General features: G+C 46.4%; 1 protein-coding gene across 1 annotated transcript in view; it reads right to left on the minus strand.

The window, feature by feature from the left end:
* The window catches only part of NELL1 (neural EGFL like 1), a 3,494,430-nt gene that overhangs the window by 12,122 nt on the left and 3,466,866 nt on the right, over positions 1-15,442 (minus strand). Inside the window, exon 18 of the mRNA XM_078684549.1 lies at positions 5,712-5,936. Coding sequence (XP_078540675.1) covers positions 5,712-5,936 — 225 coding nt within the window. The remainder of the gene's footprint in view (positions 1-5,711; positions 5,937-15,442) is intronic.

Genomic DNA, 15,442 nt, shown 5'->3' on the forward strand with positions numbered 1-15,442 from the left:
TGTGTGCTACTGTTGTGTGTTCATATCTGTTGTGTTTTTGTGCTGTGCTTTTGTAGTTGGTTGAGTAATGTGTCATGAGTTGATACATTGCTTTGTTGTGTGTTGGTTTAGTGTCTGTGCGCTATTGTTGTGTGTTATTTTTGTGTTTTTGTGCTGTGGTTGTGTTTTTTTCTGTGTTACCTTTGGTTTCTTAGTAGTGCTGTTCTAATGTTGTAATGAATTTGTTATAAAGGTTTTGTGTTTATGACGATCTGTTGTTCTACTGTGTTATAATATTGTGGTACTATAATGTGATATTGTTGTTGAATGTAGTCATTGCTGTGCCCCCACTGCGATCCATCTGCAGTGTGGGTAAGAAGTACAATGTGGGGTTACAGTGTGACTTTTAGAGGTAGTAGAGCAATGGTGGAGATTGTGTGGTGATATGACTTTTTGCTGCATTGGTAGTGGAGTGGTTGTGGGTGCAGTTATTTTAAGGGAGTTGATAAAATGGGTTAGGTGAAGGTACCTTCATGGTGGGTGGGAGGGCAATGGAGGGAAGTGGTAGCATAGTAGTGGGGTTTGGTAGGTTGACGATGGTGGGAAGTACTGTGGCTCTGTTAAGTGGTAATAGATTATTGGGTTCATAGTACAACTTTGGAGTGTGGTAGTGTAAAGGTGATGGGTGAACTCATGGTACTGGGATATGTGTTTGGAGGATGGTAATCCCATGGTGGGGTTTATAGCATGCTGCTATTTATTGTCATATGGTGCTAGCAGGAGAATGTGGTGCCTGGATGTGTGGTATTGTTTGGGCGCTGTACAGTGGTTGCATGGTAATATTGATATTGTGTGTTTGACAGTGTAAGTGTGAGTAGTGACATTTCAGTTGTATGTGATGGTAGTGCAATGCTTTGCAGGTGAAGATGTGCTGGAGTAAATGTGTGTTTCTGAGAGTTAGTACTGTATTTGCTGGTTGGTAGTAGTGAGGTATTTTAGTGGGCGACCCATGGACCAAGCACTGCAGAGAGTCCTAACAGGATAAGAATATAAGAAACTTTATTGAGAAGAGAAAGAATAGATCTGTTGTTCATTTTAGTGGTAAAAGAGAGAGGGAATTATGAGCTCTAAATGGGAAATAAATCTAAGCCTCGGGAAGTGGAGAAAGAAGGAGAGGATTCATTGATCAGAACAATCCATGCCGATTACTAGCCTGGTCCGAAATGAGTGACTGAAAAATGTTTTCTTAGCAGTGTTTCGTTTAGTAGCAGAGCAGCTTCACTTAGTTAAGAACCTGGGAAGGTAGCAGGGTGGGTTTTGCTTGCACTGAAGACGGCCAAGAAGAGCCCTCAAGAATGATGTAAGGAGAAGTATCCAACAGTAAAGGAGCAGAGGCCTTAGAGAAGGAAGCAAAATGCAAGTGAAAGGAACTGATCGAAGGAGGCCTGGGGTTCACAACATGAGAATAAATAAATGTTCAGTCCCTCCTGAGGTCAAAGGTAAAGATTCACACGATTGCAGGACTGGCCCAGATTCCTCTTGATACAAAGCTGAGGCCAGAAAGTCGAGGGGCACTTTCAGGACCTGACTGGAGCTGGGGCACTTTCAGGACCTGGCAGGAGCAGGCATAGGTAGACCGGGGCCGCGGCAGGGGCTGTCAGGAGAAGGCAGGGGGAGATAGGAGCAGGCAGGGCTTGGCAGGAGCAAGCAGGGGCAGACAGGAGCAGGCACGCAGTAGCAGACAGGAGCAGGCCAGGGCAGGCAGGGTCTGACAGGAGCAGGCAGGGGGAGACAGGAGCAGGCATGGTCTGAGAAGGTCAGACACAGCAGGCAGGCAGGGACAGACGGGAGTAGGTAGGACCTGACAGGAGGATGCAGGGGCAGACAGGAGCATGCAGGGGTAGGCAGGGTCTGACTGGAGCAGGCAGGGCCAGGCAGGAGCAGAGCAGGCATGGTCTGACAAAGTCACACACGGACAGGCAGACGGAGGCAGGGACAGTCAGGAGCAGGCAGGACCTGACAAGAGCAGGCAAGGGCAGACAGGAGCAGTCAGGATCTGACAGAAGCAGGCGGGGCAGACAGGAGCAGACAGGGGCAGATCGTAGCATGCGGGGCCTAACAAGAGCAGGCAAGGGCTGACAGGAGCAGGTGGGGCAGGCAGGGTCTGACAGGAGCAGGTGGGGCAGGCAGGTTCTGACAGGAGCAGACAGGGGCAGACAGGAGCAGTCAGGATTTGACAGGAGCAGTCAGGATCTGACAGGAGCAGGCAGGGGCAAGCAGGATTTGACAGGAGCAGGCAGGGGCAGACAGTAGCAGGCAGGGCCTAACAAGAGCAGACAGGGTCAGACAGGAGCAGGCAGCACGGACAGGGTCTGACAGGAGCAGGTGGGCAGGCAGGAGCAGGCAGGCAGGGTCTGATAGGAGCAGGCGGGGCAGGCAGACAGTAGTCAGGATCTGACAGGAGCAGTCAGGATCTGACAGGAGCAGTCAAAATGGAGCAGGCAAAGGCAGGCAGGGGCAGACAGGAGCATGCAGGGACAGGCAGGAGGAGACAGGGGCAGAAGGGTGCAGTCAGGATCTAACAGGCATGCACAGCTTGTTCCACACAGGAGACAGTTATCCAGCCAAGGGCTTCACACAGGCCGCAGAGCTGAGATTTGTGTGCCGCTGTCTGCCTCCAGTAATAGATCTAACTTCTGGGCCATGCTTTGCAAGGGGCTGTGGAGCTTTCCAGGAACTCTCAAGTATTTCCAGCAAAACTGCAAATCCAGTTGAGAAAGGTATAAATATTGTTTTCTCCTGCAAATGTTTGAAGATCTTGGGAAAGTAGTGTTTCAGCTAACTGTCATGCCCCGGGATTCACGAGTACTGTCCCTTTAAGTCCTACACCTATAAATCCTGACTGAGCCCTGGGAGCGACGCTTTACGTTCTTGCGTCTAGCTCCGTGGCTCTTTGTTCCGTCTGGATTCTTCCGCCTGACTTCCTGTTTGGTGTTTCCGTCCTGCAGACGGGCTTTGGAGTTCTCTGTCCTTAGCTCTATCTCGTTGTTCCCGGCTGCTACTTAGTGGCTCCCCTGGTGCCTTTGCGCTGTGTTGCTCCGTCGTCTGGCCGGGCATTGTTTTCTTTGAACCCTTGCTCCCGTCCACTGCCCCGCCCGGCGGCCGGGTTTATGCTCCGCCATCCGGCCGGGCACTCTATTCCTTACACCCGATCCTGCCCTTTGCTCCGCTCGTCGGCCGGGCTTGGTCTCCGCCGTCCAGCCGGACTACACGTCTCTCCTCAATCCAACACCAGTTCGCTGCTCCGCCCGACAGCCGGGCCTGGTCTCCGCTGTTCGGCCGGGTGGTGGGTGACATTGATTGTTGTTTATTCATTCTAGTCTCAGTTCAAGACGATCCTCCACACTTCCTATACATCTATTCTGAGGCTTAGACAAAACATTGATGGTATGTATTATTGACATAGGGACACATATAGACGATAGTATAGACACTGTTGTTTCATAACGTGCATATTTGTTTCAGCCCTACGTCCACCAGAATTCTGTACATTGTGTTGTACGACCAAGCAGAAGATTCCAGCCAAGATTTCTTTTTACCTTCCCAACCTTTCCTTGTTTTGTCTCCCTGTTTTCCCCTGGCGAGCCTCTCGTCACTCTAGTGTTTGATAGAGTCGGAAGGCCGTAGGGGAAGGCTGTGGTATATCTTCGGATCCCTGACGCTCCTGTGGAACCTGCCTGGAAATCCTTACACTAACTGACCCAGAATGATGAGTGGGAACGGACTGAAGTTATTAATATCCCGAGGGTGCAGAAAACCTTTTTCAGGAGGGGTATCATAGCGGCATTTATCCAGGCAGTGAGGAAGGTGCATTGTCCTAATGGAAGACTCAACAATTCCAACAAGGGGACTTTGAGAAGCAGAAACAGAGCTCCTTTAGCTTCTCTGGGCAGAACGGGAAGGTGGTCCAGTGGGCGCAGCCTGCAAGGGTGGCATCAAGGTTGGTTGCATCAACAGGTGCACAGGAGGTGCGGGATCAAGGTTGGTTGCATCTACAGGTGCAAAGGAGGTACAGGTGGGAAGATCTTAAAGAAAGATTGTTGGGGGTAGGCATTATTTCAGTCTGAATGTTTTACATATTTGTTTAATCTTAAATAGAAAGTGCCAGACCCTTGCAAAGTTGTCGAGATTTTTAGAGAGTTCTTGAACAAATATTGGGAGATTGCAATCTCTCTAATAAATTAACTGACCCTTTTGAGAGGTTCAGAGCTGGAGAGATGCAATCTAAAAAGCACTTGGGAGAGTGTCTCTGCCACAAATAAGTGACAAGAGACAAAGATGAAGGCCTAGTAAGGGAGCAGCAGAATGAATGGCTTGTTCAATGAATGCAAATTCACAGAGTCCACATCATGTGAACACGTAACAGCTGCACCAACAGGAGACTCCAGCCATAGGCTGAGGTCTCCTATGACCACCAGGAGACTTCAGCCTTACCCTGAGGTCTCCCAGGACCATTAAGTGACTCCAGCTATTATCCGAGGTCTACCAGGACCATCAGAAGACTCCAACCATAGGCTGAGGTCTCCCAGGACCATCAGACGACTCCAATCATAGGCTGAGGTCTCCAAAGACCATCAGGAGACTCCAGCCATAGGCAGAGGTCTCCCAGGACCACCAGGAGACTCCAGCCTTAACCTGAGGCCTCCCAGGACCATTAAGAGACTCCAGTCATTACCTGAGGTCTCCCAAGACCATCAAGAGACTCCAGCCATAACCTGAGGTCTCCCAGGACCATCAGGAGACCCCATCCACAACCTGAGGTCTCCCTGACCCATCAGGAGACTCCAGCCACAACCTGAGGTCTCACAAGACCCTCGGGAGACCCCAGCTATACGCTGAGGTCTCCCAGGACCATCAGGAGGCTTCCACCAGAAGCTGAAGTGTCCCAGGACCATCTGTAGACTCCAGCTATTACCCGAGATCTCCCAGGACCCTCAGAAGACTCCAAACATAAACTGAGGTCTCCAAAGACCATCAGGAGACTCCAGCCATAGCCTGAGGTCTCCCAGGACAATCAGAAGTCTCCAGCCATACACTGAGGCATCCCAGGACCAAGAGAATAGAATGTTCCTCCACCAAGGAGGAAAAGGTGGAGGTTAAGATGAACATTCAGGGAGAATATTTGTGAGAGCTTTGTGGCAGTGGCGTAACCATGCCCTTGCTGCCTCTGCAGTGTAGAGGGCCCTAGTGCTCCAAGGGTCCCCTTCAGGTCAGTGACCCGGCCTGAAAGCTCCTGTGTGAGTCCAGAGGGGGCCCTTCCATGTACTTTGCAGGGGGGCCCCCTCATGGTTTGTTAAGCCACTGCAATGCATGCAGTACTGTCATAAGGGCATACATTTGATTTTTGGTTATAGGAATAATGAATATTCATTCGATTCTAATTTAAATGGTGTGATATCTCAACAACCTACCTTTACACAATTATTATTAGCAACCATCATATTGATTGTGCAATAATCATTAGTCGCAAAAAGAGAATTTCTAGTAGGAAGGACAGAAAATCTCTATCCCCCACTCTATTATTTTGTTCACGAGTCTTTGAAAATGGAATTATGCAAATTAGAAATACAAAGCCATTGAGGAAATTGTGTCTGCATGTACATGGTGTATTACTTTTTTTAATTTTATGCAAACATCACCCCTTTGCTGTAGGCATTCTATAATTAATTTACCTTGCATTGACAAGTCGTGCACGGAGAACCTGCCATGGTCCAGATTGATCCACTGAGTCGTGTGATGCCCTGGGTATCTAGGCAGGTATTCCTAATGTCGAAGACAATGTTGTCCAGTAGGCAGGGGTCACTGACACAGCGGGGGCAGCACTCCCCGTCATTCATTGTAGTTAAGTTACAATTCAGATTGGGGCAGGTGAGGGGCCAACAGTCTACTTCTCCTTCCTGCAGAAGAAAAGAATGACAAAGAGAGTGATTTGCAATTATTCAAATTTGATAACATTGTCCAGTAAGGCGTGTCAATATGGCACAAAGCAAAAGACAAAAGATGGAGCTGCAGGTCATTCACTTTACTTGAAATAATCTATATGCATATATGAAAAAAGTACATGTTGAAAGAAATAATTCAATATTTAAATGAACCAAAAGTAAGTTTTTGTTCTGTGGTTCAATCTAATTGTTATGATTTTCATAGTTAGTTTATATGCGAAAATAGGTAAAGTCCAGCAAATGGGCATTAATGACACATAATAACTGTAATGCAATTGAAACTGCAAACATCAAGGGAACAACGTTTTTCTGGATCTTCTACAATATCACGAGGCTTGCTCCATGAAACAGACGCAGTGTACTGTGTCCAGGGTCACACTCAACTACTGCAATGGATCTCATACCAGACTGCCAGATAGTTTGCTGTAAATACTATAGCATGTACATAACCATTTCTTGCCCTTCATCTCGTCGTATCTCCATCTACTTAAACTGTGCATTACACAATGATTTGTTGGAGTGGGCTTAACGACATGCTGTGCCACTTCGGAACCGCACGGCTGCAACATATTTACAAGAATGTGGGGCAGCCTTGCATATCCTTCTGCAATGGCGCTAAGTTTAACAATTTAGCACCAAGGCGGGCACCCTTGCACCAGAGTGCAAGGGTGTCTGTGTGCAGGGGCGGATTGGTTATGTGTAGGAAGGTGTCCCTACCTGCACATAAGCAATCCTAAAATGCCATTTTGTAACTTTCATGTGTGCTGCTTCATGCAGCACACATGAAAGTTACAAAATGGCATTTTATAAAAAGGTTTGTTAATGTACAGGAAGGGGCAGCTTCCTGTACATAAACAAACCATGGCATTTTGCTTTTTCCATGAGTTCTGCACACAATAAACAAGCAAATACAAGGAGAAATAATGCATTTCTCCTTGTTTCCCCAACTAAGTCCCTGATTTTCCGGGTCTTAGTTTTGTCACTGCCTCCTATGTACGCCACCCTTGTATATAGTGGGCAGCGTCAAATACAATGCGTGTAGCGGTGGAACACCCACCACAACACTGACTGCACGCTCCTTTCATGCTAAACATTGCGTAAAAGGGTGCCTTAAGTACAAGGCAGTGTTAAGCCACATTAAGTAGCTTAACGCTGCCTTGTACATAAGACAGGGCCTCTATTGCCATGGGAACATAACAAAAAGTGGCGTTCCCGTGGCCATAGGGGCTTGCACAAATTCCCCAATGTACCTTAAGAAACACATGGCCCACCCTGTCTCCACAAGGAGATGCATGCACATCCCTGGCGGAACTATGGAAATGTCATCCCAAAAAAACAATTAAGTGGATAGTAATGCTGTCGCTCATGTTGATGTTGAACAAAGGAATGCATATAAATAAATCCCAGATCCACCCAGGCATGTGCTAGAGAGATCTCCGATATCATCAGGCTTTGTGCACCATACAAGCCTTTGTTCTGCATGTTTTCCCATTCCACCCCACCCAGCTTTCACAACGCCATACCATGTGTTTTCTCTCTCCTTCATAAAGTCAGATCTCACAAAAAGAAAGATTTAGTAAATATTATTCAAAATAACAATTAACCACATTCAATTGCAGAGTCCACATCATTTTTTTCTATAACATTTCTCTCTATAACCATCAAACTAAATCATAATATCATATTATAAAGTAATATAATTCAATATATTTAAGCGCTTTGTGCACTAGGCAGCAGAATTTGAAGGTGATAAGCTACCTCACAGGCAGCCAGTGTAGTGCACCCACAGTACCACTGCAGCACTTCCCTCAATGTCCAAAGTGGGACTTGATGTAGCCAGCAACATAAGCATTCTGTATTTTAAGCGACTGCTGAGACGACATAGTGTTCGACGCAAAGGTACCTGTGTTTTATTAATTTCTTCTCTATTATCCTTCATTTTGTCGTATAACTAATCATTTATCAGGAGGGCAGTGGCTCAAAATGGCCGATGTCATAAACTACAAAGGCAAGTTGGCCTCCCCCAACCACTGGCCGATCCTAAGTCAGTGTAACAGCAATGTTTATTGACTCGAATCATTCAAACTGAAATAGGACTTAAATCCTCAACATCAGGATGGAAAGTGAAACAGGTCTACATTGGTCATCTCACAGTGCAAGGAAACAGACAGAGGACTTCATAGCCACTCTATAGCGCTCCTAAGGAGTCGGCCATTTTAGACTGGCTCCTCCACAGTGTCACAGCCCATAGTCCCTACGGCTACTTACCTCTCCTCCTAAACACTTCAGATCAGAATCTCATTGCATTCTTCCCCAAATTTTTTTGTTTAGGTACATGATGTATATATTTGATTTATATATATGTTTGATATATATTTGATATATATATGTATGCTCTATGTCTCTTCTTTTCTTTTCTTTCATTCTTTTCTGTCCCCTAACCCACCCCACACCCTACTCCGCACCTGGTGCCCAAGAAGCAAACATGAGGAGACTAGATCCGACCACCTGCCCCCCTCAGCCCATAATCTAGCCACTTCCTCAGTTGCTTCTCTCACCTTCCTTGTCCCACCCTCCGTCCCAAGCACTTCTCGCTGCTTATTGCAGATCCCTCACGAGCCCTTTACATCCTCTGCGCCTCTTAGCATCTCATCTATTTGACTGGTCATATCATGGAGTTCACAGGCATACATACCTACAACATCATATATCCTCCCAATATTTCAAGAAAATCAGCCAAACGATTCAAGCACAATTTTATAAAACGTCACCTGAAACTCTCATCGCTGATCCCTATTTCTCTCCATACAATGGGAACACAACCACTGATATCATTTTCCACACGAAACGTAGAGCCCAATGGAGGAAAGCTTTCCTAGCCTTTCTTACGGTCTCCTCCACTAGGAAAACCGTGCATGATCTAGTTATTGGTATTGCTCCATCCAAGCTCTTCCAAGCGACAGCTACCATCACCATCTACAATAAAGGCACAATCTTCATACAATCCACAGACCGTAATTTAAACCTCCTGGATATTATCTTCCCCATTATTAAAGAACAAGTCTCTAAACTCCAAATTGCCACTCAAGCCACGCCCACCACCAGTACCCAAGATCTCATGCTTCCAACCCGTTTTAACAGCCTCGTCCATCGACTACACCGCCCATTACTGTCAACGGATTCAGATGCTACTTCCACCCAGATTACCACTCCCACCGACACACATCTCATCACTTCACCTAACCCCCACATTGTAATACCTCACACTATGTCTGAGATTGCATAGGCACCCCCAATAGATATTGAACCCCCTCCGTGTACAATCATAACACCTCCCTGCTAACATCATCCCTCCCATAACCAACTCTCCCGCTACCTCATCTGTGTGGCACAACGATTCTCCTAGCACGTTCATCCCCCATTCTTGCCAACACACCAGTCCAAGTGCTGGCTCATAATAGGCTATCACATTATCACTTAGAATATACGCCACCCGCAGATCATACACCGCACCTAGTTACTTTGCCCACACCCACACACCAGCCAGCCACACCCAATAATCAGCCATCCCCATCCACAACCCATCCAGCCACACAAGCAACACTTCCTCCAACCCCACCCAGAACTGCACCTGACCACAGACCTAACCAGACCACACCGCTGCCACCCACATTCATGTCACAACCACCAACCCCATTCATAACCACTCCAGACCCCAGACTGGGTGATTTTATGTTTGCACTTCACCAAATCAAAGAGGAACTCCAAGCTTTAAAAAGCTGATATTGAGACATCCACAGTGCACTAAGCCTTCAAGACCATCTAAATCTAACGGGCTCCTGAGTCACATAACATTCACCTCTAAACTGACTCTTCCCATCTGGAAATCAGTCCACTCCCATTAAACATCCACCCGCCCAATTCGGAGTACAATTCCGTTTTCCGAGAGCGATCTACTTTCTCTACTACACTCTTATGAACCCTCTATCACGCACGGCATAACCCCCACTGCTATGTCCATCCCTACTATCTCCCCAAATCCTCACATGTCCTCTAAATACATGATAGAGGAAACATTGACAACAACCTAAGAAGAGTCCCACTCACTCAGGATCCCACTTCATCCCTCATCACCCCCCGTCTGAAATGCATACTCCTTAATTGTAGATCGGTTTCTAGACATGCAGCGGACATAGCTGACCTCATTATCTCTCAAGTACTGGACCTGATAATGTTAACCGAAACCTGGCTAAAGGAATCCACCACACCTATGATCGACATTCTGGTACTCCCAAATTACGACATCATTAGATTGAACAGAATTGATAAGACAGGGGGAGGTATCGCCTATATTCATCGTAGCAACATCTCTGTTATCAGAGACATTTCCCCTGCATTCCCTTCTTGCGAATATACATGCCTCGACATCAACAGCAATGGCAAACCATTATGCTCGCTACACATCATCTATCACCCACCGGGGGACAATCGCACCTTCACTGAACACCTCATGAATATGGTCTCAACGAACACAGGGCGGCAAAATACCCAAATATACCTTGTCGACTTTAATCTCCATTGAAACGACCACAATGATCCAGTAGTCAATAGTCTAAAAAAATTCCTAGATGCTCTGGACCTCACCCAAATCTGCGACAACCCTACACACAACAGAGGCTCAATCCCGGATTTAATTATCTACAAAAGTGACTCCATTCAGCTTGATTCGATCCAACCTTGTGACTGGTCACACCATCATATTATCACCTTCTTTATCAAGGAAACAGTGAAACTTATATGGTTCAATCCACAAGACCTAAGGTATGGAAAAGAGACTTGAAAAAACTCAACCCTAACACTTCACCTTCCTCCAGCTACAACTTACTTCTGCCCCCTGCAAGGTCGTCCTAAGTCAATGTTCTTACCAACCACTACCTCAACTCCATGACCGCAATAATAAACGAGGTATCCCCCCTCTTACTAAAGAGAGTCTCCACAAAAGACTCTAAGCCCTGGTACAATGGTCTACTCAATGAGGATAGTCGGTCCCTCAGACCCTCTGAATGCAATTGGAGATCAGTCCCATCCGCCAATCACCTCAAGATACTAAGGAAAAAGAGAAATGCATATTTCAGAAATATCAAACGCACTAAAGAAGACTTTTTCAGCCACCATCTTGACCAAGCAAGAAATTGCCCCAAAAAACTTTTCAAACTAATCAAAACATAATCTAAAGACACGCCGCACCATCTACAAGACATAGCCCGACCGCAACCCAACTGTGAAGAATTCACTGCCTTCTTAATTAAGAAGACTGACAACTTCAAGAAGGATCACTTAATGACCTAACCTTACACTTGGATCGTAATGCGAAAACCTCCCCATTACGCCCAATGGCGCCACACCAAATCACCTCAAAGTTTGTCCTAAAAAATTGACGCTACTTGGTCATCCTTTGCAACTTACACTGAAGAAGCTATTTGCAAGATTCTTAGTGCCTTGTAGCCTGCAATAACCTCACTGATCCTTTCCCCGCAAACGCTGTTAAAGACTTCATGCCACTGCTCTTGCCTCTCTGGACCAAGATCATTAACAGCTCACTGCAACAAGGTAGCATTCCGAACACCTTCAAAATTGGACAGGTATCACCCATTCTAAAGAAACCCACGGCCGACCCTACAGACCCAAACAACTATCGTCCTATTTCCAATATTCCTACCATGGCCAAACTATTGGAAAAATGTGTACACCATCAATTGACAAGACATATTGACCACTTCCACCTTCTTGACAAACACCAATCAGGCTTCTGAACAGGTCACAGCACTGAATCAGTCATGACACATATAATTGACGACACCCTACAAATTCTTGATCAGAATGGATAATGCTTACTCATCCTGCTAGACTTTTTCTCAGCCTTTGATACGGTCACACATGAGTACTAGAAAGATCTTGTGAAACAGAGAATGGGTCTTTCAGGGTCAGTACTAAACTAGTTTTCCTCATTCCTCCAAACCGGACACAAAAATGTATGGTCAACAACACTCTGTCCAAACCCATACCAGTTATATTGGGAGTACCGCAAGGGTCCTCATTGTCCCCCACAATGTTTAATCTTTTCATGGAACCACTCACTGAAATGCTTCAAGCATTTAACGTGCAATGCCACATGTACGCTGATGACACACATCTATACCATAAGATACACACCCTGGAAGACATTAAATTGCTTAAGTCTTTGCTTAGTAATACCCAGACTTGGCTAGCAGAAAACCATCTCAAACTGAAGGCCCTAAAAAATGAATTCCTCCTAATAGCTCCACCCGCCAAAGTCCTTATAATGCAAGACTGGATAAAACATCTTAATGCACTGAACGTTCATCCAACCATTGTCGATTCAGCGAAATCATTGTGAATAACTCTAGACAGCAACCTCAATATGCAAAAACACATTTGCAACGCTACGAAGGGTGCAAACTTCCAGATAAATACACTGAGGAAGTTGAAACCCTTCCTGCTAGTCAATGACTTCAAGCTGGCAGTACAAGCTCTAATTATCCCGCTTGTGGAGTACGGAAGTGTCGCTCTGTGTGGCCTTCCAAAAGCTTCAACAGCACCGCTAAGTACTTCTATAAATGCTGCAGCGAGACTCATCACTGGTTCGTAAAGAAGTTCCCACATCTCACCAGACCTAAAATTCCTGAATTGGCTACCACTGGAAGCCAGAATTCACCTGAAAATAGTGTGCATGACCCATAAAGCCATGCATCACAAAGCACCCAGCTATCTGGCACAGAAACTGACGATCTCTAGGGGGACAAGATCTTCAAGGAGCGGGGAAAACCTTCTACTGAAACCGCAAAGATTCAACAAGAAGAAAACATACAAACAAACCTTCTCAGAGATGGCGCCCAGGATCTGGAATGCGTTACCCCCAGAAACCAGACTGAACTCTTCTACTGTATCTTTCAAAAAGGAAGTAAAAGCGATTCTCATGGCAAAATTCACCTAAGTATAGTCTTATGAACTTTCGAGACCAGGCGAACCCTCGATATTAACCCGTGCTATGACAATGATCCAACTGTACAACCTAGACATTTTAACTACCCCTGACCTGAATCATCTGATTACTGGGTTGAACCCTATTGCTCTAATCTTATAAGATGTTATGTATACCTGTTTATCTTACTTGTATTTGTTGTCCAATTAACTTCACTGATTGTAAAGCGCTCTGTTATCCGCAAGGATCCTGTTCGCGCTTTATAAAAATCTCAAAATAAATAAATAAACTTCCAGATGCCCTGGAACAGTACATCAATAAATAAAAACCTGATCTCTTCTGAATACATAGAAACCTGAACATTCCACAATCAAATGAACATAATTTCTCTCTCATCCCACTGCATTGGCGAACACCAGTCATTTCACTACATCTCTCCCTCAACTCCTAGTCCTTGACAATCTCTTCAAGCTTGACTGGTAAACCCATCGCTTAATTACATTCCACCCTACCAAGATAGATATTTTGATCAAAGACAAATCTTGGATAATAAAATAGTGTAGAGCCAGAAATTTGACATTTTTGACCATTCACTATCTGTCTGTAACATGAAAACAGTATGCATTACTGGTGGTCAAAGAACAAGAGGTTATGTCACAAGAACCAATAAATGTAGGTGTACAGAGGCATGGTATTCATTTAGGCTCTCGTTTAAAAATCTGACTCTGCCAAGTCGGAATTTAGCAAGGTATGCTAATTACCAACCAATTACAAATTTTAAGGAAATATTATGTACATTTTGCTGACTTCCACACCGAAATCCACATGCTCAGCTACATACCGGTGGTTTTCCTCCATTAAGTATTGGCAGGTTAAATCTGTGAATATTTATCACAAAATTCCTACTTGCGATATGTACAGTAACAATAAATACCGTACATTTTGCACTTAATCGGACTGCTCAAAATGAGGGCCTTAGTCTTTCAGAACTTTTATAGCCTGACTTAATTTCTCCTCATTAATAACAAATGCAGATTAAATAACATCCTATATTTCTAAAATGGAAGCAGAAATGGCAATTATGTATTGTACCTTTCCCAAACCAATGCATACTCAGAGTCATGTTTCAAAGAAAACAAATGTGAACTAGAATGTGGCACTGATCGCTCAACTCAAGTGTATTAAAGTGCTTTCCCTGGATAATCTTGTTTCCTAATGCCAGTTTCATGTGATGCAGTGCGCGCAACAAAATTCGTTTTATTTATGTATATGTTTACTTACCTGTTAAACTCCGTAATCCATACATTACTACCCCCACCCAGACCCTCCCCCTCCCCATGTCACTGCCCTGCAGGAACTCCTACTGCCGACCGCAGCTGCAACAGAGACACACGCCATAGTTACGTTTGTGGCCAGCCCAGAACTGCACCACGCCCAGAGCCCAGAGCTAAACCACCCCCAGAGCCCCAGGCCATTTCTTCACACTTCTTACACACCTATGCGTGGGCTGCCGCCATGGCGCCCGGGATGTTGTGCGCTTCAGTGTACGTCTCCAGATGCACCACCCAGGCTCTCCAGCAGCCTGCCTGCGAAGGGGTGGCCCCATGACTGTGAAGGGCTCCAGTCGCCTAACCGAGGACATTCTGTTGGCTGCTGGTGGCAGATTTGTGGGGTAGCCCCACGGGACGATGACTTGCGGTGCACTGAGGCAGTCAGCACACAAAGAACTCTGGGTGTGCTGGGGGCTGTTGTGCGGAAGCCAGCGTTCCACTGAGGAGGCTGCCAAGCTCGCGAACCTCGGGTTTGAAGATTGCATTGGCACGTGGTGGGCCCTCTTGGAGACACGCCGGTGGTGGCAGGTGAACAGTGAGGCCTGGGTGTGCAGGGGAGGGCAATCCTGCTGGGTGCCGTACGGGTCCGGGAACCAGCAGGCTGGGGTGCAGCAGGCGCACAGGATCGCGCAGGCACCACTGGTCACGGCGCCGGCAGCCTCGAGGCAGGGTGAGGGGCTCCGCCCTGGCAGACACGCCCCTGCAGGCGATGATGCGATGTGCGCCGGCATAGAAGCCTTGCTTGGTATCCGGCTGTTTCTGCACAGTGTGGGAAAAGTGAAGGTGCTGGGGCATCCAAGACAGGTGTGAGGAACTTTGATAGGGCTGGCTGTGAGACTCCTCCGACTCTGGCAGTTGTTGGTTGGAAGGTAGCAGGGGCCAACAAGTGAAGCACATCCAGCAGCTTTGGCTGCGGAGGGATGTTGGTTGTGCGCTATGTTGGTACCGTCAGCCTGTGGGCAATGTGGGTCAGGATGCGGAGGATGGTTGTCCTTTGGAGCCTGTAGTGGGCAATGACATCCTCTGGAGTTAAGTCTCTGAGACTGGTGCGATTTTGGAAGGTCTGCTGTCTTGTCGGTGGTAGTCCGGGGGTTGGTCCTAGGGGTGGAGGGGATCCTGGGGGTGTT

The sequence above is a fragment of the Lissotriton helveticus genome, chromosome 3_2 (genome assembly GCF_964261635.1).
Source record: "Lissotriton helveticus chromosome 3_2, aLisHel1.1, whole genome shotgun sequence".
In the NCBI taxonomy this organism is placed as follows: Eukaryota; Metazoa; Chordata; class Amphibia; order Caudata; family Salamandridae; genus Lissotriton; species Lissotriton helveticus.